Here is a 24,664-nt window from a genome sequence, read left to right on the forward strand (position 1 = left end):
AAATTTCAGTCCACTGTTTTACTTTGCTGACACACTGTACAACTTTTATTTTCCAACCCTTCCTAACTTTGCCTATTGAACGGATGATTTAAGTGCCATTACACCAAGACAGCTAAAACACACGAAAAAAACAGTAAAAGCATTTCAATATTTAGACCATGAAAATAACTACTCTAATATACAAAATATTTATACTATATATAAAAAAGGAAATCCACGTAAGAGCCAGAAGGTAAAGCTCAATCAGTCATAGAGATATCAAAGCTTAAAATACTACTGCTTGTTCTATAGACAGTAGCACATTATAAATTAAAGATATGTTAATATATATATTATATATTATGCACCCTGTTTATTCCATTTGGCAGGCGTGACGTAACCTTCCCAGTGTTGTAAATGAACATAGTCTTAACTCTTCACTTTTTTATTGTGAAATCAGAACAATACAACCTTCATCACAGATGAAAAGTCTTAATTATATACTAGGAATGAAATGATATATGAAATGACAAAAAAAAGGCCGCTTTACAACAGAAAGCTCCTGGTATGAACACAAACAATACTTCTTTCATAACAATATGCTTTCATAACAACTTAAAGACTTTTAGTGAGCTCAATTTTTTTTCTCTGTTACACTGTTTTGGGAACAGAGGCTCAGGATATCCACATTCTACAGGTTGTGCATCTGACGGATGTTTAGTGTGTCTCGCAGCATCAGGTCACGAAGCCGCCAAAGTGCATCTGCCATGGTCTTGTGGGCCCCCTTGCTCTTAAGCCAGTGAGACGGTAACTTGCTCTCTTGCTCCTTTGATAGACGTACATCTTGTTTTTTCACTGAAATAAAATAAAAAAATAAAAAACAAGATAAAATATAGAATAACTTTTCAGACCCATCACCACATATAAAACAAGAAATGCATATTATTGTATGTAGGTAAGCTGTGGCCTTGCAGCAATAACGTTCTTGGTTCGATTCCCGGCTTGGGGTCTATCTGCAAGGAGTTTGCATGTTCTTTCCGTGCATGTGTGGGTTCTCTCTCTCTTCCTCCCACAGTCCAAAAACATGCCTGTAAAGTTACTTGGTGTCTCTAAATAGTCCTTAGGTGTGAGTGAGTGTGCATGGTTGCCTTTCTCTGTGTTGCCCTGCGACAGACTGGCAACCTGTTTAGGGTATACCCAGCCTTTCGCCCATACACTGATGGAGTTAGGAACCAGACCCACTGCGACCCTGAAGGAATTAGTGGGAGAAGATGGATGGACGGATTAGAGAGCAACTAACCCTATTACTGGGATTTTTTTTTTTTTTTTTTTTTACATTGTCATGTGAGATTATCTATCCATCCATCTTCTTCCACTCATTCAATCTGGGTCGTAGTGGGTCTGGTGCCTAACTCCATCAGTCTACGGATGAGAGGCTGGGTAAACCCTGGACAGGTCGCCAGTCTGTCACAGGGCAAATCAGAGACATACAACCATGCACACAAACTCATAGTCATGTTTTTGGACTGTGGGAGGAAGACAAAGTACCCAGAGAGAACCTGCACATTATGACCACACCATATCTAAACCCCAATGCCCCCACACTTAGCCATACCCCTAAGGCTCTCTTGGCAGCAACCACTTTGTTGGCATTTTTTTTTTATGTCTGGGGCAGAGTTATGTTTTCACATTTCACATTTTTATACATGTGCAGTGGGTCTGAAAATTGATTCAAGGAGAATTGTGCTCTCTGATAAACATGCTTTCAAACATTATGATAGTAGTAAAAAATGATTCACCTGTGAGTGCATGGTCCCATTTGCTGACTGTAGACGATTCAGCATTGAGTCCCTCAATGTATCTGAGATATGTCTCGGAGTGCAGCAGCCGCTGAGATTTGGCAGGAGGAGACACAAACATCGGTGTGGAGGGCTGGTGTACTGCTGTTGGTCCAAGATGGCTTTGGCCTGGGTATGGAGGAGGGGCCTGCTGCCCCGAGCCCACCACCTGATAAAAACATTATCATCTATATTTATTCGTTTTCAATTAGTTCACAAGCATTAAAAAGATGGGGCTTATCAAGAGAAAAGTTTCAGTTTAATAAACTGTCAATTTTCACCCCTATATTAAATATATCAATTATGTATATATGTAGTTCAAAAATACATTTTACATTATGTGTACCACAAATTGGTTATTATTTATATTTAATCATGTCTCTTTAGTACTGTGCACACAGGTAACCCTTCCCTTTTGTTCTACATTTGATGTACACTGACCACTTCTTTTTTGACACCTGTGATAAAAAGAGATGGTGTGAATCTGGCAAGTTGGCCTCTACAAAACACAATTCAGCACATTATCTAGATGGAAAAAATTGCTTTAGGGAGTGTAATCCTAATGGGCCAGGTAATCTTGGTGATCCCTGTAAAGAGCTTCCCCTCTAATTTTCCATTTGCAAAGTAAGCAGAATTATCAATGCATTCACCACAGATATTTATGCATGTGTCATTGGTAGATAAATATTTACAGCAATCTATGTGAATGCTTCACAACATGTTATATTCATATATTGATCTGTGGGACCATTCCCCCGATTACCGGGGACAGGAATGTGATGGTGATTAAACATTTAAATATTGTGAAGGCTTTCATTTTGAGTTTAAGCTGCCTATAAACCTTTTTTTTTCTTTTTTCCTGACAGGTCGGTTCAGCAATGCCAGCATAAATCCTAAATCCCCCTCTGCGCAAGACTTTATCAAGCTAAAAACTACCTAACTACTAACCACACAGTATAGGGAATCATAATTGTGAATGCTATATCAAGCTTTGCCTAGTACAGGGATCTGAAAGCTTTCAAAATCTAGAAAGGTTGCCCGAGTACAGTCAAGTAAAAGTTGTTTAGAGTCACAAAATACTACACGACCTTTTAATGAAACACAACTTTTTAGTTTATTTAAATGTCTGCCATGTCTGTTTCCATCTTAAACAATCAAAAGTTATCTGTATTTTTAGCTTTTAGAATAAGGAAACATAAAACGAGTTATAAAGATGGAGGCATGGGTTTTCCTCTATAGCACAGGTGTCAAACCGGTTCCAGAAAGGGCCGTGTGGCTGCAGGTTTTCTTTCCAACCAAGCAATATCACACCAGACTCCAGTCACCTCATCAAGTGAGTCCAATCTGAACAAGATGACTTGATGAGATGACTGGAGTCTGGTGTGATATTGCTTGGTTGGAAAGAAGACCTGCAGCCACACGGCCCTTTCTGGAACCAGTTTGACACCCCTGCTCTATAGGGTATTATTTGATGCAAAAAAAACATAATTCATAATTCTTAAAGCTTCTAAGACTGGTATTTGTTGTCCCACCATATGAGTTGGTTGATTATATAATTCTCAGCCACTGTAAAGGTTACAAAGAGTTACATGCAGCTCCAAAGCCTCAGGCTGCAGACCCCTGGCTAGTCTAATATTAAATGCACAATTGTCAGTAACTCATAAATTTGCAATGCTGAGAGAACTTCATTTTGGCAAATGTTTGTCTTCAGGTGAATGTTTTGATCCATTGGGATGGTTCTCTGCCATTTTGATCCTATATGCTATGCTGCACTGGTGGTATTTTATAGGCTGAGAGGGGATAAGCTGCTGCATGTCAGACTCGGCAGGTAAACGAATCTGGAGAACAACACAAAGAGATGCTGTGTGATGTCACACCACATTCTATTTAAAAAGAAACTTTTAGTTCTTATTTTTTATTTCTTCTATCCAACATAATGCATTATTGCTGCTTTCAGTGAATACCTGTGATCCGTGAACATTTCCTGCTGCTCCCCCAATTCCCGTGCCAGTAACACCTGTGGGGATATTAAAGGACCATCAAGCAGTAGAGGATCTCTCTTTAACACTTTCTTAATTATTTCTACCAATTTAAAATACAATTAGCAACTATTAAATTTAATTTCAATTAAAAACTGGTAATGTTATTTATATAACAAGCGGTCTTTGGTGAGTGTTAAATTTCATAGTCTTTCCAATGTTACAGTAAGCACCGTTTATTTTTAACTAAAACGCAGACCCATAATGTCAGGGATGTGTATATATGTGTGGTGAAAAACCACCAAAAGGAATCCCAGCCCAGTGATACAGGTAGCCCCTCCAGCGAGTCAGATTGGTAGACAAGAAGCAACTGCATGGCAGATGGGGGGTGGTTATGGCAGCACTCTTACCAAAGGACTGCATTCCGTGGAGCTCAGGAATAAGGGGCAGTACATGATGGGGGGAGACAGGCATCCCAATGTGATGTGGTGGTATATCAGCCATACTAACCATGCCTTCAATACGGCCCATCATAGCTGTCCTATATACACCCATCATACCTTCTCAGGAAGGGAGAGAATTAAAACAAGACAAAAACATGCATTGGTCAAACATGCAATTACTACCAAGCATGTGATGATAGGTCATCAGAATTAAGATAATGATCAGGGTGCAATAACAGACACCAAAAGAGATAAAAGACTTAAAGATGCAAATTAAAAATAGAACAATTTGAAGTGCATGCACTACATAAACACTAGGACTGCCAGAATTCTGTTACTTCTATAACTCCCGCTGGCCGTCAATTTGAAGGGAGACATTTTTCCCAATGAAACGCATGAGTACTGATGATGTCATCAACTGAAATGCTTCTAGTGTGCAATATATACCCATTGTGGATATGAAAACCTTAAAATAGGTCTTATACATATATATATATATTTTTTAAATGTATGCTATTATTTGTGGTCTAAATTTTGATTAAAAATAAATCAGTAAAATAAGACTGTTTTACTACACAGGTTCAAAGTTTGAAATCACAATTTTATTAACAGGAATTGATTGATTCCCCCCAAATATTTCCTGCACACCACCTTTTCACATTTATGTGAAGCATAATATAAGAGTTTTTTTTAACATCGCTGACACACCTGCACTGTTTTCTTTGCCTCGCCAAAGCTGACCTTCAGAGGAGGAGGGGCTGGTAACCTGCGGAGCTCATGTGATTTTACCAGTTCAAGGATAAAATCTCTGCTTGAGACGGTGATGTTCAAAGAGCTCCCGCACAAAAACAACGTGTTTTTAGCTGCTATGTCCCGGAGATCGTAAAATACAGCCACAAGCCACCTTCGCGTTGGAGCTTTTACAGAATACTTTCTAATTATCTGATCCGATACATCCTTGCCAACCTGTGTGTGATTTTAGCAGACTACGGGCTCTGGTTTGGCTTTTGGGCCGCTGAGTGTACCAGCTGAGGTGTGGGCAGTGCTATGCTATCCAAGCCTTGAACAAAACTTTCCCCATTGTCTGATGGGTCACTGATATGTCTGCGTTTTGCTGATGGTGGGCGATCATCCTCTGACTTGCTCTCATAATATGAACTGCTTCCTACCCAGTCCCCCTCACCGGTCTCTCCCTCTCCGCCTGAATCGCTATCAACAATATTTTGAAGCATTTCTAAGGCTTGTTTCGCAGTTAGATTTTTTCTGAAAGCCATTTTTCTGTATTAACCAAAGAGTTCTAGGTAGAATGCTGGTTGCTAGGCAACGGTACGGAACGTCAATAAATTGCGGGAAGAATTGACAATGCAACTAATAGAGCCGTCAAAAAGACGGCTGAGGGAGATGGAAGTGAAATAACCATATTTATTTTTTACATGAGCAACATATGATTAATGTAAATAAAGTTCTTTCCCCTTTAAAATCTCAGAAACTTCAAAATGACGGCCTTGGGAGTTCTAGTGTTAAAGCAAGCGTGATGTACATGATCCCTGTTATGTTCCTGTGAATGAGGTGATACAGTGTTAGATTATATGTTAAAAAAGAAAAATCCAGACACACTGCATTTCATTGTAAAGAGACAAAAATGTGTTTAATGTCAGCAGTTTACCTCCTTTTTCCCGTCTTAAGGGTGCACTAGGGATCAATCTGCATCTATGAGGGGTTACCTGACACAGGTGTCATGCTGGAATTTAGCATCCCCATAGGGGTGGAGGGAGGCACTACCCCCATCAGTGCCCCTACTGGGGTACCTGCTCTTGGGGATGTCTGATGATGGCCCCTGTCACGTTCCTGTTGCTCGGCCACTTTAGCTGCTCGCTCTGCAGTAAAAAAAAATTTGACAGTTAATGAGAAATGCACCAGAAGTTCAGTGCCCTGCAAAAGTATCCAAAGTAAATGACGCTACTCACACATTTGCATCACTTTCAGAAAATCTAAAATGTAACATGCATGTATTCAACACCACTAAACAAATACTTTTTTTAACGGAAAGGGTATATTGGCTCCAGATTTGTAAATTAAGAGTGATATATTTCAGTAAAAAGGTTTTGTCAGATTAGATCAAGGTCAGTATGAAACCTACTAAATGCAATTTTAGGTGTACTTAATGATCTTCAACTGAATTTAAGTCTGGATATGGAATTGTTGGGTGGCCATTCTGATGAAACTTTATTCAGAAGTTTTTTGCAGCCTATAAAATCTTTTACTGTATTTAGCTCCATCCTGGTCCCCATAACTCTGTACAGTTTTCAGTACCTATGAAAGAAACCCAGTCCCACAGCATGATTACACCATCATGTTTCCCTGTGAATTTCATGCTCAGGTTATTTTGATTGTAGGCTAAGGAGTCCAGATTTGGTGTTAATTTAACTAGATCACAGTCCTCCATGTTGTTGCTGTATCTTTTACATGCATTTAGCCGAGGTCTAAGTGACCTCTTATGAAGTTTTGTCAAACAATTAGTTTCTTCTTGACATTTTTCCAAACATGCCAGGTTTGCTCAGAGTAGGAGAAGTCCAACACCAGCTTTCCTATACCACCTCTGACCTTTTTTCCCCTCACAATGATGTTATTGTATCCAATTCCCCCAAAATAAACTGCAAGTTGCTGTTATAATTTGATAAAATGAGAAAGAGATGAATGGCCCCGACTGCATTATCATGGTGTAATCTAAAATAAATAGTATAAAGTCGGGGTTCTTACCTTCATACTCTGCTTTCCTGGAGCTGTCCAGGTTCCTCCACTCTGTACCAACAAGACGGCTTAAATCCCCAAAGGAGAAGTCTGGGTGCTGAGCTTTGATGACAGCTCGCATCTCACTGCTGAACAGGATGTAACCACTCATGTTGATTTTCCGTTTCGAAGCCTCTTTCTTTACAAGCCCCTTCATGGATTTAGGAGTTGACTGTAACCAAACAATTACAAGAGCTAAAAATGCTAAAGCTTTAAAGACAAGAAATGAGAGGCTGAAGGATCGATAAATGCCCGCTGACCTGTGGAGGGGTATATGACATGATATCCATGTCACTATTCATAGAAGACTGCATCCGAGGAAGGGAATGATCCCCCAGCTCGCCATCATCATCCCCAAGATCCTCTAGCTCTTCATCTGTCATGTCAGCAAATTTAGCCTCAAGCTCCTCAATTTTCCTGTCCAGGAGAGGTGATGGTTCTTTCTGGGGAACTATGAGTTTCCTGAAGAGGGAAAATAAACAAATTTACCTCTTTACTTTACCCTTTTCTTTTTCTTATTTTATATGATTATGATAGAAAATAGATAAAAGAAATGCCATCTAACATATATGGGGAAAATGTATCTACAAAAAGCTTTTTACCTAAAATAGTAGATTTCATCTTCTACCACTTTCCCAGAGAGGGAAAAACGCTTAAGGCCCTTAAACTTCTTCATCTGTTTTTCACTCTCAATGTAGCGACTCTCACAGAGGAGAACGTTCTCTTCAGGCACTTCAGTGGGCCGACATGACAAGTATTCTTTGTATGACGCCACAATGCACTTTCCTGTGTGATCAAAGGTATTTCATTGCTCTTATCATTTTAGTTTCCAACTATAGAATATTCCTCTTTATGGCATGAGGATTTTAATTCAGTGTAAATCAATTAAGAGCACCTATGATGCAGGTCATGGGGCAAGCCTCCTCCAAGTTGCTGAGGAACATTTCCTTCTTGTAGAACATCTTAGTAGGTTCATGCTCTGTCTCTTCAGGATGGATGAAGATGGGGCCAAAGAAGTAGCCTGCTTCATCTCGCATCCACATCTTCTCAATTCTTGTATTAAGAAAAAACACAAGAATACATACAGCTTTTAATTATTTACTGCAATATTTCTGCTTTGAATTCCAACCAAGCAATCAAACAGATCTTATTTAGATCAGACTAAAGTTTATGAAAGACAGATAGTGTTGTTATTTCAGCCACATAAAGAAATCGGACAGAGCAGAACTGATCTGTATTCCAGCAATTATGTCCGGTCATCTTTGTCCTAAAGCAGCAAGCAACTCCATATTATATCACCACCAAACCGCTATGTTTCAGTAATAGTGTTATTCTTCCAAAACGCTGTGCTAGTTTAACAAAAGATGCAATAGCACAGACTCAGGTATATCATTTAGTGAAATGTTCCTGGGCAGCGGCCTTTCTCTGAGAACTCTCTGCTGCCTGCCATTTTCTGCACAGACTCTTTCTCAACTTGGAATCATGACCACTGACCCAAAATAAGCCAAATTTGGGCTGAAATTCTTCCCATCTCTCCGGGTGCTTCTATCAGCACCAAGATGAGCAATGAAGATGCTAATGGGGTGATTCTGGCATTGCCTGGGTACATTAAACCCTATTCCAACTTCCCCTTGTTAGTCCAAAAGCCTTCAAATAGATACAATTAAATCCCTTTTTGCTTTAAAGAATAAAAAGCTATTCCAACCCTGCCAAAAGAGAAATGTCCTCCTTATCATTAAATCATTTTACTCTACCTGCCAACACGGTGGCGCACCAGCCCATGAGAAGCAATGTAAACACAGTCTCCCACTTTGAGCCACAGGTTGTTATAACAGAGCTGCTCATAGTACTGACAGCCTGGTTCTCCGTTGGTCACATCCAGTGGAACATCCTCCCTCTCCTGTAAACATTAAGTGGTTTGTTGGCAGTGATGATTAAATAGAAGCTCTTTGTTTAAATCTCAACATTTGTTGCTACCTACTTTGTCAATGATACAATCTGTAATTTTGCTTTCATCTATAATCTCTGGTGGCTTGTCATCTTGTTTGGTGACAAACATGGACGCCACTCGGACAACAGGAAGGGGTACGTCTCTGGGAACAAATCGAACCGAGCTGAGGGGCATGGCCCACATCTTGATCTTCTTGAAGGACTTGGACTTGGCAGAGTAGCGAGACTCGCAGACGTAGACATCCTCTGGCCTGAATCCTTCTGGGGAAAGCTTAAAGTATTCCTTAAACCCCAGAAATGTTGAGTGAACACAAAAAAGACAAATAAGAAATTCCAAACAACAAAAAGGACTCAATATAAATTGATATGGCAAACCTATACCTTCACAAACATAACCACACACTTCCCCAGAATTTTGCTGATGGGCGCTTTGTTGTAATAGTCGCTCTTAAAAACTTCTTTCTCCAAGAATTTTCTTGTTGCGAGATGAAATGTCTCATTGGGCCTGTAGAACCAGCAGCCATACAGCCACTTCTCCCCTGTGAGTTTAAGAGTTTTGAGAGAACAGACAGGACAAGGTCAATTTTAAAAAGACAAAGTCAAGGATTTCTGGTAGAGTTCATCTTACACTACAATGCCAAGCATTTTAAAAAACAACCCTTTCCTCACACATTGCATCTAAAAACATTCCTCGGTTAATATATTAGGGCTTTAATATGGAGCTTATCCACAGTTAGCAGCAATATAGCTTCAAGTCATCTGGGTAGGCTTTCCACAAAATTAGAGAAAGTTTATATGAATTAGTGAAATTTCAGGAGGTCAGAAACAGACATGTTGACTTTTAGTCTCTCCACTCTGATGCATCAGAAGTACTCTTTGATTGGTCAAGGTTAGGACTCAGAGGGTAAGTCAAGTTCCTTTCCTTGAGCCCTGGTGCACAGACATGATGGACAAGGAATTAATCAGCTCTAAAATGGTTCTCATGTAGCCTGAAAAAGGAATTGTCCAAACTTTCTATGTGGGCTGCAGCATTAGGAGTCCCTTTAACTAGAATTGAGGTTCATCCCCTAAACCCGGATAAATTACTGGATTGTGAGAAGGAGAAGCATGATTCGTTACTGCTGAGACAAAGTCTCCACCACCCAACAGTTCTCTGTTGCTATGTTTTTGGTCAATTCTTTCTATTTTATGTGTTTGTTGGCATAGTTGAATCCAATCATGAGACATAGAGGGGAATCCATTCAGATCAAGCTGGGTTTATATATATAATGCAAAATAAACTTTTCTGACCTTTTAGATTTGCTATAACTCTATTCCATCAAAATCATACACAAAGTGGTATTTTGGTCGATTCATTGATGTCTCAGTAATTCCTAGGAGTTCTACTTCAAACCATGTCAAATATGGCATCCAAGTAGTTTTGTGATATTGCACAGGTTAATACTGTGATGACAATGGCCATTTCATTAAAGAAATATATTTAGACTGAATTGCCAATGTCTTGGACAGAAGAGTGTAAAGGCCATTACATCTTATGCTCTATAAATAACATACTCAGATTATGAACTTCAAAGAGAGTCTCACCTGTGTCATCTTCCCAAAGGCGTTCAATGTAAATTATATGCGGCTGGAGGTTGGGCTCTGCAGGCTCCACATAAACATAGTCTCCCACATGGTACATGCTGTCCTTAAAGCTGCAATCCTGACTGTACGTACGCTGAACTTGCCATGAGCCTCCAACAAAGTCTTCCCTCTTTTCTGCCTCTATGAAAAAAACAGAAATTAAAACATTATTGGAAATAAATCTTAATTGAGATTAAAGAACTGGAATTAAGGAGGCTCAAATTCTTACCCCTTTTCTCCTCCTCTCTCTTGATTTTGTCCTCCTCCATCTCTTTGGGAAGCTTTTCCTTCTTCTCCTTTTCCACATCGCTATGCAAATGCTTGGAAGTGTAACTAAGGGCAGGGGACATCAGGATCTCTCCATTTTTACAAAGTTCATCTCTGATACGGATGAAAAACTGCTGCAGCTCCACTGCATCTTCAAAGATCTCTGAGTCTGTCCTGTAAAAAATGGGCTGTGTAAAATTAACCTTGGACTTCTTTAAAAACCCATAATGGTGGATTTGCAACAATAGCTGACCTATTTAAACGCCTGGCCTTTTCCAGAACGTCAAACATATGGTCCTGAAACACATCCAACCTCTTGTAACGGCCCTTTTCCACATTTTTCCTAATGATCTCAAAATTGAGCGCTAGTTTCTCTGGGTTTGCTGGATCTTCAGCAGGAATCTCTGCAAGAGAATCGCTGTAACAACGCCCTTCATCATCTTGATGACCAAGCACAGACACAAAGAGACTCCGGATGAGTTCCTGGATGAGGCGGGGCACATCAGGAATATGATTCTCCTCTCCTCCTTCCAGTTCACGCCTTGTCTCTAACAACACTCTGTGCAGCAACAGAGCGTCGCGGTAAATCAAGGACTCAGGCTCATTGTAGGTGCAGGCATTATTGAACATGAGCACAAAGTCTTCAACAAGTGCATCCACGTCCTGGTACTTGTTAGCCAGCATGTGACTCTTGATCTTTTCCATATCTACAGGTTTCTTGATGGCGATGTAGTAATCTGGCAGCTCGGCACGGGATGGAAGCCGCAAGAAAATTGTGCTGAGCCGACGGCCTCGTTTATCTGTGTAGTTTTTTACAGCTTCGTAAAGCTCATTTAGTTTCTGCTGTAAGGGTGTCAAATACTTGGACTTTTTAAGAGAGAGGCTGTTCTTTCCTGAAATGAAAGCAAATGCAGGTGAATAATAACTCATAATAAAAAGTAAACTTAGTGGATTATTTTATATCAAAACAGTGAAAGACACACTTATTTTTAATTTTGGGGACATAATATCATCATCGTCAGTTGCTGGCCCAAGATCTCTGCGTCTGTCTTCCATGATCTTCTCAAGGATGTCTGCATCGTTGTAGACCTACAGAACCAACAAAGAAGAGCACTCTGATGCCTTTAAGGTTATAATAATGCTGATGAGATTAAGAAAACCATTTACTCTTAGTATTTGGAAATTTCCAGGAAAAATAACTCATTAAAACCACTATAAAAGCAACCATGAATAGACATTAAACCTGAATGTTACCTGGGAGCCTTCTTCATTATAATGTCTGGCATTCCGGAACATCAGCTTCATATCTTCCACCATTGCATCCTCCGTCATATACCTGTCTGAGCGGATGTTCTGGTCGATGGTTCTGAGGTCCATAGGTTCCAGGATGACTTTGTAGTAATCGGGGTAGTCCTTCTTAGATGGCTTCAGCATGAAGAGGTCACAGAGTCTACGGCCGGTACCGGCTTCTCGCGCTTCACTAACTGAGGCTAGAAGAGCTTTCATTCGGTTTTTCTTCGTATTCTTCTTGTGGCTGAAATCCAAAAGGCCACTCTCACAAGTTAAACTCTCTTTGTAAACTTGAATAGCAAAGTAGAAGGTTTGGAAAGCAACATTTACCTTTTTCTTTTTGTGCTGCTGGTGTCAGAGGTGGCAGAGGAGAGCATGCTGTCACCATCATCATCGGCTCTCTGTAAAAGCTCCTTTCTTTTCATCTAGAGAGGAAACAAAGCGATCCGTTGCCTTGGAAAACACTCTGGTATTTGGACATTTTTATATTTTGTTACATAACTTCAAGCCTTAATGTATTTTACTGGGGTTTTATATGATACAACAACATTAAGTAATACATATTCATGAAGTGAAAGGGAAATTATAAAGTCTAATAAAAACAAAATCAAAAAAACTTTTAGGCCTTAAAATTTATTGAGCCAGCTTTGATGACTGTTATATCCATCACCTGAGAAAGCGAAGAGTAAAGCAAAACTGCACACCTACCCTAATATTGCCTAACTGATAGAGAGGGGGCCAAATGGCCAATGGTAACTCTGATGGTTCTCCAGTTTCTGATGGAGAATCCTGTCCACAGGACAACAACTAATCATTAACTCAACAAATCTGGCCTTTTTGAAATAAAACTCAGGAGAAAAAGAAAGAAAGTTTTATGTACTTTGTGAGAACAGACAAACTGTGAAGCAAGTTTACTTTGGTGAGGACCTTTTGTCTACAATAAAATGGCTAGTATAAGATGCAGTCTAATCCCAGAAGAGGCTATATTGCAGAAAGAAGGCACAATTATTGCTCTATGCAAAATTAGTAATGTGGAAAAACACCCAAAATATTGACCCAAAAATTGCCCTTTCCCTCCATTTCACACTTCTGCACTGTTTAGAGCTGGTCTATCCTATTAAAATTTTTTCAAATCAGTCTGATTGTCTGACTAATGTGTTCAAAAGTTCAAAAGTGAAGCTGTATTAATACATTTGCAAAGCTACTGCTTTTATTCATTTGCTGTAATATTTAAACCAAAATAAAGATGATGTGTCTGCAAACAGCTAATTTTTAAGTGTCTGTGTGATGTGATGATGCTCCTGCAAAGCGAAAAGTAAAAAAAAAAAAAAAAAAGCATGAGAAAATGTGCTGAACTGACCTGCTGGATGTGCTGAAGCTTGAGCACCCGCTTATAGATGGAAGAGTGAGGAATATTGTAGCGTTTGGCATTCTCAAACATCAACGTCAGATCTGAGTCAATATGCTCAACGCTCTCATACTCATTGTTCTTCATCTTGTTCCTGGAGAGTATTATGGGTCGCATTGTGAGTGTGTGGCGACAAAGAAAGACAGAGGATACTGGCAGGACAAACAGAATAAATCTATATCAAATACTGAAAAAATATCAAACAGGTAAAACTAAAATCGTAATATAATTGAGTAGAAAATCCAATGAGTGAGAGTTTGAAAGAAGAACAGACAGAAGTGAAGGACAAAGCGTAACTCACCCTAAAATCAACTTTTCTAATACAAACTCAGCCTATTGGAAGCTACTCTAATATCATGGTGAATCTTTATACATTTTCATGTGATTGTTTAGTTCTGCAATATTTGTCCTAAAGTCATCTTATTTCTGCCGTTAATAGGTGAACGGTACTGCAGTGTAATTTTTTTTTAACTCTTTCAAACCGTATATGCTAGCACACACCAATGCTGCACTACAAGCTTTATGACCACATAGCGTTATTATTGTTAATTGTCTGTGCTTCAATATGTCTAAGCTAGCTACCATATCCTAAAACCCCCATCATTCATCCAAATGACTAGCCCTTCCCCTCAGGGTTCTAGACAGTGACCAATGGGCATATTCTTTAAAATGTGACTGGGGGTAGGTTAATGTTTTCACGTGGGTATAAGATGAGGGAAACCTTTAAACAGGGGGAGATCAGGAACATACGCAAATCATGCAGGGTGTACTAGGACCCTGTAAGAATACAGTTTGCAGAAGACAACATAAAAACAGATCAGCATGAATTTCATCCTACTTGATCTGATGAAGGCAGAGCGGCTGAGTGATCTGCTGGTAATAGTCAGGGTAGTCCTTCCTGGAGGGCAGCTGCAGGAAGGGCTCAGAGATCAACTGGCCCTGATTGTTCCTGGCTCCTCGCACAGCTTCATAAAGCTGGAAGATGGGATTACTCATGTCCATGTTCGATGTCATACTCTCTGCTTCAGATTCACCCTCATCATAGTGGACAGTGCCTGATAAATGCAGGAAGATAAGGAGAGATCTATGAAGTAAAATAATAACGCTTACTGCTCCCTATGTAATGCTAGTGTCTGGTAACATCATGTTGTCTGTTCAAATAATTAGGTGCATATGTACCAGAAAGTATGCCTTCGTCATCACTTTCATACTGAAGAGCCATAGTGATGGCGGAGAGGCGATCTCCTTGGACAGACCTTTTATTCCTATCAAAGTCAGAAAATGTTAAACAGCACAGATCAACTCAAATAACATCCTAACACCAGCATGAGTCGATGCTTCATTACCTGATGCGGATGCTGGACTTGATCGGCTCTCCATGTTCCATCTCTGATTTCTTTTGTGCAAAGACCTTTTTAATAGTGTTGGCATCCTGCATCCCGATAGCACATTGATGATGGTTAGATAAAATACCAGAAACAGCATGCTGTATGGCACTTCCAAGTTAAAGGCTTGCCTTAAAAACTTGGGAACCGGGCTCGTTGTAGGTTCTTGCATTCTTCACCATCAGGTCTACATCTTTAGCCATGGCACTGACACTCCGATAATTGCCCAGCTAAAATAAATGGCAACGGCATTTATTTGGGATTGTTATTCAATTAATATAAATATCAAATATAAATAGACCAATAAACAGTACCTGGATTTTCTGGGCAATGATTTTCAGATCTATCGGTTCTTTAATGACGGCATAATAATCTGGATATTGCTAAAAAGAAAAGAGAAGACTGAAAATCCAACCCAAGTCCAAAAGTTAAAAGCTTTGTATTTCCTGTGAAAAAAAAAGTTTTTACCATTTTGGATGGAAGCTTCTGGAAGAGTTCGCTGACCAGACGACCACTTGGCTCAGTATATGATACAACAGCATCAAGGAGCTGTTCAAGAACTTCTTTCAAACACGCTGATGCACTCTAATTTTAACAATTAAGCACAGAAGTTTGAAAGAAACAGTTTTGCATACTTACAGATAAGGTCATATAGTATTAAGGTGCAATGCAAAAACATTCCTACCGCCATTCCTTTGATGACATTGCAACCACAAACTAATTGGTTTTAATGAACACAAAGCAGCGCATAGCTGAAGTTAAAGAAAAGTTATGCATTACATAAACTGCATAAAAATATGGAGTGGTGTGCTTGTAACCAGCCCTATTCACTAATATAGCCCTTTCAGACATCCCATAGGTCTCAAAGAGAAGTCATCAGCACTTTCTTTTTTCTTAGAATGAAAACAACTTTTTAATGAAGTTCAACCATAGCTATACAGCTCAAGAAAAGGAATGTGGTGAGAATAGAGGAAGGACGTTGTTGTTGGGGGGGGGGGGTCTCGCTTTGCCGCAAAACAATTAAGAGAGAAACAGCAAATGTGGATGTCCAGCTTGGATGAAACCAGTAAACACAAGGCCATCTAAAAAGATTAAATAATTTATGACTTCCATTTATACTCACTATTATGCAAAACTTTTATTTTTGCCTTGCACGTAAATCCCAACAAAACCCACCAAATTTTGAGGTTCAAATAAAAAGCAAAAAACTAAAATAAAAACTAAAGGAATTTACGGCAATCTAAATGTAAACAACGACAAGGTATGTACACAAATATGATTGAAATACATTTGCCTTAGTCTTGCTGCAAATGATGGGAGACAAAAACAAGTTCTCCTTTAAAGACATAAAACTTTGTTAGGGTTTGTGTAAAGTCCATTTACAGTGAAACATGTAAACGATGGCGCAAAGTCTCATTTGCTGTGCTACATGTGCGTTTGGCGATTTTGATTTTACAAAAGTAAAGCAATGGATTCTCTCATTTACTGAGACATCTTACTAATTGTTCAATACCAGCTAGAAAAAAAATATATAGTAATAATATCTATGGACATCACCTCATCTTCAGTGGAGCCTCCAGGGTTCTCTTGTGCATCGTACCCATCTTCATCATCATCGTCGTATTCACCTCGTTGAACAAACTCATTCTTTGTTCTCAGGTAGAGGTCCCACAGCCTACAGGCTGCTCTGTATTCAGGACTATCCGACTGTTTGCAGTAAAAGAAAATTTAGCTCATTACTCTTAACCAATATTAGGAATTGTTTAACTTAGACTAGTGTGTCACCTTATAATAAGTCTTTGCATTGTTGAACAAAAGCTGAAAGTCATTAGTTAGTTGATCGACATCGTCGTACTCCTCCATCTTTAATTTTTGCTGGATCTTCATCATGTCAATGGGCTGAGAAACCACATGGTAATAGTCTGGCTGATTCCTGAGTAAAAAAATAAACCTTTGCTGAATCCACTGCAAATGTCAACAATACATAAATATAGAACAGATTTGCTGATCATTTTCTTTTGACCTTCGTTTGGGGGCTCTGATGAACAGCTCGCACAGCATCCTGCCGTGGTCATCCTTGTAATCTCTGATTGTGTTATACAGCTCATGGCACACAGCAATCTGAAAAGGCAACATTTAGAAGACTGAGAATTATCCAAACCATTCACCAGCTCTACCTTTGTCCTGAAATCTGCACTCTAGGACAATTTTCACATTTTCAGAGAATAACAGCGACTGAAATGTGTAAAATTACAGGATCCACAGTTGGAATGTTTGAGGTCCTTCTCCTCTTTCTCCCAATTGAAGACACTAACGAAGTCTGGCTATCGTCAAAATCTCCTCCACTCACACTGCTAGAAGGGGACATCGCCCGTCTTCTTTTCAAGGCCATGACGAACCCCTGAGAAGACAAGCGTCAATCAAGTAACAAACAGGCAAGATGTGCTCCTTATAAAGAAATCACAACAAATCAGCGAGAGAAACCCGTATTGATGTCACTGCATGTAAACAATGCTTAAGAAGGTCAATTTTTTTTTTTAAATGGACTGAAATATACTTCTCTTTAGAATACAGAGAAAAAAAAATTGAAATATACAGATGACAATAATCTTTGACCAAAATTACTCCTAAAGCACCGTAATGATTCAACAGGATGGTCACAAATTAGCATTATTTGAAGCAAAACAGGTCTCACCTGCCACAGTTAAAGTCAGTTCATGAATCAATAATGATAAAACATTGAAGGGTTTGACGGCAAACAAACAAACAAAAAAAAAAAAAACTCAAAAGAAGACCAAAAAACAAACAAGCACTGCCTTTTGCTCCTAAATTGGCTGGATGCTTTCCTGGACCTGGTGGAGATGAAAACTCTGCTCTTAAGCAGAGCATCCTGAGGGAGAAAGGCCAGTATCAAAGTGTACTTGGATATTCAGCTAGTTTAGGGTCAAAAGAACACCAAAAAATATAAAAATGGATAAAATAAAATAAAAAAACAAGCTGAAAACTATCCACAGGGTGCTAAGATGAGACTCATTGTCAGGTAATAAATGCTTAATGGCAGCTTATGTTGTCAATTTTTTAGGTCTAAAGGGTAACTGGTTTTTCACACAAAGTCTGGATGCTTTGGATAAGTTTTTCTTAATAAATAATTAAAAAATACATATTGTATATCCTTATATTTTGTCTGGTGTTGAAATTTATGTAAAAATCTCAACCTTTTTAGATTAGGTTTAAAAAGGAAAAACAGGAGAAATCTGAAACGGGTAAATATTTTGTTTTAATATCAATATAACACTATCATTAACTGTTGTCTTCCAAAAATCGATATTTTAATGCATTGTTTTTCTTCCTTTATATAGGTGTTAGGCACCATTCCTTCAAGTTTCATTAAAGTCCATCAAAGTTATCCTTTGAAGACTTCTATTTACTCGTTTTCAGTCCAGTACCCCATAAAGCTAAGCTCGTTAACTGACCTCAGAAAATGAAGCAGAGTGTTTTCTTAACATGAAAACCAAACAAAGAGGGCCATCTAAGCATATTGTTTACGGGCTTGGTTAAAAACAAGTCTGTAACAAACTTACAAAGCAGTTAAAGAACAATTAGGAAAAAATCTAATTAAAAGAAAAAATAAATACTCCTCAAGCACCCTTTGGCCTATGCTGCTCTGTTTAAGTTATTGAGAAAGACTTCTCCCTTACCAAACAGACTGAATCCTCTCAAATGGAAGAGATGCTATGATGGGAAGGATGAATATTCTCAAAATAAATATGTGGAGAAAAAACAAAACAGGATTGTGCAATGTCAGTTACAAGGATTCTTAAAAAAAGAAAGCAGGAGATTTTTTGATGAAAAAAATGTTTTATTAATAAAAGTACATTTCAAAGCATTTTGATGGAAATGCAATGGGTGTGAGCTCTCAAGCATAGCCAGGCACTTAAGGAAAGATGATGCAAACATGCAAAAGAGCAGCTGCATTTATCTGTACAAGTCTCCCAAAACTCACAAAAAAAAAATAAACATCAGATCTTATTATTTGGAAAATACTTAAAAGTTGAACAACGATAAAAAAAGAGAATTTTATTAGTCACAATAAAAAGCAACACCTTGAATCATCCATGTACAAAAATAAGAAATTCAGAAAAGTTACAGCAACTGTTGTTTTTTTTTTTACGTAATGCTTCAAAACTTAATGAAGTTGAAATTACAATCAAGACTAAATTGCATTTAAACAAATCAGCTCCAATCATTCCAACATCTGGACACAGCAGTGCAGCTAGAATAAAAAAACAACAATAAAGGACTTAGTTTATCCAACCGTTTCAGGATAAAATGGAGCCATTTTATATCGAATCAATCATGGGCAGCATTCAGGACTTTGAAGACTGACAGAATAATGAGGTTATACAAAGAACAGACTGTATATATTTTTTCTATTTTAATAAACGCTAATCTGACGTGAGAGAGAAAGAAAAAAAAATCCTCCTCCCTTTAACAACAACAACAACTATAAAATCCAACAGAAACTTTAAAACCATACTTTCAACTTCTAAAGCAGCATGAAGCTACTGACGTTACCAACTTCAACTCAAAAAGATGACATTTGAACCACTTAAACCAATACTGTAGACCTGAATAAGAACAGGACCTCAGTGGATATCATGTGTAACATGTCATTCTTTACCAATATGGCTGCAGTAAATTTGTAATACTATCAAACTGAAATTGTTGTGCAATGAATTTAAAAATAATTTGGTATCTACTTCTGAATATGAATCATATTTGTCAGTTCTTGTAAAATTTTTAGAACTTTTATATAACTTTTGTATGAATTTTCCCTACATAATCACACTAAATTCAACTAAATTTAATTTTATCACCAGGCAGAAATCTAGGGATGCCCTGAAACGAAAACTCATCACCTTGGTAACTCAAAACGCTAAGAAAAGTAATAACACATATCTTGTGATCAAGCTGGACGTTTTGATAGCAATATTGTGGAGGTACCTGCTATGGTCCAGGCCATATTAACCTGATGGAAGAGACGAATATTTTTGTCCACATAATAGCAATAGGGTTAGGTTTGATGAAAGCAATGTAAGACTTGCAGCCCAAGTGTAGGATTCACCCATGGCTACTGTTGCTCTGACTCAAGCCTCAGTCCAGTCCTTTTGAAGATTTCCCAAATTCTTGAATGGATGATGCTTGAAAATCCTCTCAAGACAAAGGTTATCCCTGTTGCTGGTGGACATTTGCCTGAAAAACGTTTTTTTATCCACACAACTTTCTACAAATATAGTTATATACGGCACTCTGACCAACAAGCTTCTTTAGCATTCCTGAGGAAACCTTTGCATTATCAAATAGGGCATGCCATGTTGACTTAACAATATCCAACTTATTCACAATACTAAATATTCAGATTTTCTGAGACAATGAATTTGGGGTTTTTCTTCATCTCTACGCCATAATCATCAAATGTGAAGTATAGATTTAAAATATTTCATTTTATGTTTAATGAATGAAAAGTTTTTTTAGGTCACTCCAATTTCTTGCTTTGGTTAACTTTCATAATATACCTTCAGAACAAAAAAGGGTTGGGGGAAACAAATCATCTTCCCATTAAAATAGATTATACAAGTTTTTGTAAGGTTTGTACTAAAACCTACTGGTGGGTGGTACCAACTCTAGAAATTTGTTAAAAACATTTCTAAACATTTTTACTTCTGGAAAATTAATGTCACAATTTTCTTTGAGGGCGGAGCTCATGCTGTGGTTATCATTTTCTAGATTTTCTTTTAGATTAGATAAGCTTTATTGATCTCACAATAATTTTAATAAATAATATTTTAATTTTCTGTTATAATGGGGTGCTGACAGCTCTGTCTCTATTTGCATGTAGTCTATTTATATAAAACACACACAGGGAACTGGGCCATAAAACGTGAGACTGCCAACAGAGACGTAGCTAGAACATTTTTATAAGGGTGGCCAGGCAATAACCAATGTACTCTGAGGGATGACCGAAAGCGGATAGGCACCAGAACCTCACGGTTAATCTACGCTGTACCAACAGGAAAATTGACGAGCAAAACATCCATATTTTCTAAATAAAGACAAACTATACTTTCCTACAGCCTTTGTTAACAAATAGACGCATACATTTAAACATCCCTAATTTCTAGATAAAAGGTATAGTGGATAAAACTCAGTTTTTGGGGGGTAAATCAATCATCATTGTCATTACTTACCTAATTGCATCAAAAAACATTCTGCATAAAATGGATATTTACAAACAGTAATATCTACATAATTTGATTATTTGATAATTTTTTATTTAAATTGTTATTTACACTCACCGGCCACTTTATTAGGTACACCTGTCCAACTGCTCGTTAACACTTAATTTCTAAGCAGCCAATCACATGGCGGCAACTCAGTGCATTTAGGCATGTAGACATGGTCAAGACAATCTCCTGCAGTTCAAACCGAGCGTCAGTATGGGGAAGAAAGGTGATTTGAGTGACTTTGAACGTGGCATGATTGTTGGTGCCAGAAGGGCTGGTCTGAGTATTTCAGAAACTGCTGATCTACTGGGATTTTCACGCACAACCATCTCTAGGGTTTACAGAGAATGGTCCGAAAAAGAAAAAACATCCAGTGAGCAGCAGCTCTGTGGGCGGAAATGCCTTGTTGATGCCAGAGGTCAGAGGAGAATGGCCAGACTGGTTCGAGCTGATAGAAGGGCAACAGTGACTCAAATAACCACCAGTTACAACCAAGGTGGGCAGAAGAGCATCTCTGAACGCACAGTTCGTCGAACTTTGAGGCAGATGGGCTACAGCAGCAGAAGACCACACCGGGTGCCACTCCTTTCAGCTAAGAACAGGAAACTGAGGCTACAATTTGCACAAGCTCATCGAAATTGGACAATAGAAGATTGGAAAAACGTTGCCTGGTCTGATGAGTCTCGATTTCTGCTGCGACATTCGGATGGTAGGGTCAGAATTTGGATCCATCCTGCCTTGTATCAACGGTTCAGGCTGGTGGTGGTGGTGTCATGGTGTGGGGAATATTTTCTTGGCACTCTTTGGGCCCCTTGGTACCAATTGAGCATCGTTGCAACGCCACAGCCTACCTGAGTATTGTTGCTGACCATGTCCATCCCTTTATGACCACAATGTACCCAACTTCGGATGGCTACTTTCAGCAGGATAATGCGCCATGTCATAAAGCTGGAATCATCTCAGACTGGTTTCTTGAACATGACAATGAGTTCACTGTACTCAAATGGCCTCCACAGTCACCAGATCTCAATCCAATAGAGCATCTTTGGGATGTGGTGGAACGGGAGATTCGCATCATGGATGTGCAGCCGACAAATCTGCGGCAACGGTGTGATGCCATCATGTCAATATGGACCAAACTCCCTGAGGAATGCTTCCAGCACCTTGTTGAATCTATGCTACAAAGAATTGAGGCAGTTCTGAAGGCAAAAGGGGGTCCAACCCGTTACTAGCATGGGGTACCTAATAAAGTGGCCGGTGAGTGTATATTTAAATTTGACTGAAGACTCCTCAATGACCTGCAGAGACACATAATTTTCTCTTTACCCCATATAAGACACAAATCTAGTTCTAAAAAGAGCATGAATTCTGTACTTATCTTTGATTGTAGTATATTGATGTGTATAATTAACTAGAAAAAAAAAATTTAATGTTTTGAATATTCAACTTGAGAGTATTACTGCTGCCACCATCTGTATGAGGAGGAAAAATGATTGGCTAAGGTTGTCCATGGCCACCCCTGGCCCCCCATCTAGCTCCGCCCCTGACTGCCAACATCTCATAAAAGCTATAAAACTGAAAAAAAAAAAAAATATATATTTAAAGACAAAAAAAAAAATGTTTGTTGTTTTACATTCATATATCCCTGATATCAAAAGTACACAAATTATTAAAAATTGCTTAAACTCTTTAACTGTTTAAAGCCGAAAAGTGAGATTCCAGCGGTCTGAAGTCACCTTAAATGACCGATTAGAGCTGTGATGTGTCTCCAGGTAACAGCCCCCCTCCATCCTATAATGTCACGTAGCAGCTGGCTGTGGTCCAGAGAGCCCACATCAGCAGACAGCTAACCCACGGAGCTGTCCGCAGAGTGTCACTCAGCGTGGACAGCTACACAGCTTAGGTCAGCTAACGTTAGCTACCCTCATCGGCTGGCCTGAAATATCAAACACTTTGGACAAAGGCTGCTTTGGAGCGACAGACGCTCCAAATTGAGGCAAAATACAAACCAATGCGGCCATTAACTGGTATCGATGACACACGGCATACAAGCATCCTCTGTAGCCCCCTGCGTCCTTACCTTTAGGTGGGCACGGTATCGAGACCCACAATTTCCCAAAGCTGCTGGAAAACCAATCACTTATCGATTTTAGACAGGCAGGCAGACCTGTGAAGCTAACGTCTGTTTTACTTCCACTTCCGCTAGCTCGCTTTCAAAATAAAACGAATAAAAAATAAATATTATTCGCCTATATTTTAATATGTGTCTCCTCACAGTTAACTAAAATCAAAACATCACATGTTTTTCATTCCATATATTTCATCAAACATATATCACGAAAAGCAATAGTAAAAATCTAATAAGCTAAGCTAATCTATGTAGATGTTGATACCACCATGTACACAAACTTACTTCCGGTTAGTTTTATGTCACTCACCCACATTTATATTCTTCAGACATATCTGCAGGCATCTATCTGTGCAGTAACCCAACACAAAGTAGTGCAACAACAAAGTGGAAGTAAAACGATTCTTAAGTTTTGGTTGGAGTTTTTTTTTTTTTTTTGGGTTTACAAATTTATTTTATTAAAATTTTCTGCACACATCTGAATTCAGATTTCCAGGTCACTGTCCATCCACTACCCAATTTATTTGTTGGTTTGTCACATAAAATCCTTGTCAAATACAATATAATACATTTGTGTAATGTAGAAAAAAGAAGGGAAAAAAGAGATATGATTACTTTTGCCACCATTGTAAAAATGCTTTTACCACGTCAATATTTGCCAAGTTAAACTTTTTTTTTTTTATTCTGCTAGACATTAACTTCAGAGAAAAACCTCTTCTGATAGTGAGCATTTCTTGATTGAGTTCCACTGGTTGCAACACATTCCTACAATTCACATCTCAGACTTGAACATCAGGCTGGATTTTTATTTTTAAAGTTGCATTTTCCAGCATCTCAGGCCACCTGATGCAAAAGCTGAATGCTTTTTTGAATGTAAGCAAAACACAAGGTGGCAATTTTCAAGTCCCTATACCCTTTTTAATACCAGCCTGTCTTATTTCAGTTAAATTCTGTCCTAGTTCTTCTGTATACAACGGCATTCTTAATGACGTTTGAGGAATATTCCTTTTTTTTATTAACTATTTAAAGTTGAAAAACATTCATTTGTATATAAATTATTTACATTTCGTCATTGAGGGAAACAATCTAAACTTAAAAAACACATCAGTCTCAATGTAAAAAATGTTGACCCTTACAGGTTATATAGTCAGTCCTCCTTTCCTTTGCCTTAAATGCTTACGTCTACCTGTTCCCTTTGGTTAAATCTTAGTTTCTTTTTGTTTTAATTAATTATTTTGATGAAAATCCCTTTAAATTTCAACTTCAGCTTGAACCCACATTTTGCCATTTTCTCTCTTCG

At 38.5% G+C, this 24,664-nt stretch overlaps 1 protein-coding gene across 1 annotated transcript; it reads right to left on the reverse strand.

The window, feature by feature from the left end:
* Positions 1–578: 578 nt before the first annotated feature.
* On the reverse strand, positions 579–23,419 carry LOC107085647 (protein polybromo-1-like). Its single transcript, XM_015376109.1, has 30 exons — positions 23,317–23,419; positions 17,207–17,353; positions 16,976–17,073; positions 16,738–16,885; positions 16,510–16,659; positions 15,421–15,537; positions 15,267–15,335; positions 15,084–15,182; positions 14,914–14,999; positions 14,747–14,832; positions 14,406–14,622; positions 13,520–13,661; positions 12,490–12,584; positions 12,124–12,403; positions 11,853–11,958; positions 11,123–11,762; positions 10,832–11,043; positions 10,564–10,743; positions 9,361–9,518; positions 9,011–9,262; positions 8,784–8,929; positions 7,925–8,082; positions 7,632–7,815; positions 7,290–7,491; positions 7,000–7,201; positions 5,964–6,116; positions 4,207–4,356; positions 3,782–3,834; positions 1,779–1,986; positions 579–834 (listed from the first exon to the last, which is right to left on the reverse strand). Exons 2-30 carry the CDS (start codon positions 17,342–17,344, stop codon positions 671–673), a joined length of 4,893 nt encoding a protein of 1,630 aa, XP_015231595.1. The 5' UTR covers positions 17,345–17,353; positions 23,317–23,419; the 3' UTR covers positions 579–670.
* Positions 23,420–24,664: the final 1,245 nt, after the last annotated feature.

The sequence above is a fragment of the Cyprinodon variegatus genome, unplaced genomic scaffold, assembly GCF_000732505.1.
Source record: "Cyprinodon variegatus isolate N-32 unplaced genomic scaffold, C_variegatus-1.0 Scaffold129, whole genome shotgun sequence".
Taxonomy (NCBI): Eukaryota; Metazoa; Chordata; class Actinopteri; order Cyprinodontiformes; family Cyprinodontidae; genus Cyprinodon; species Cyprinodon variegatus.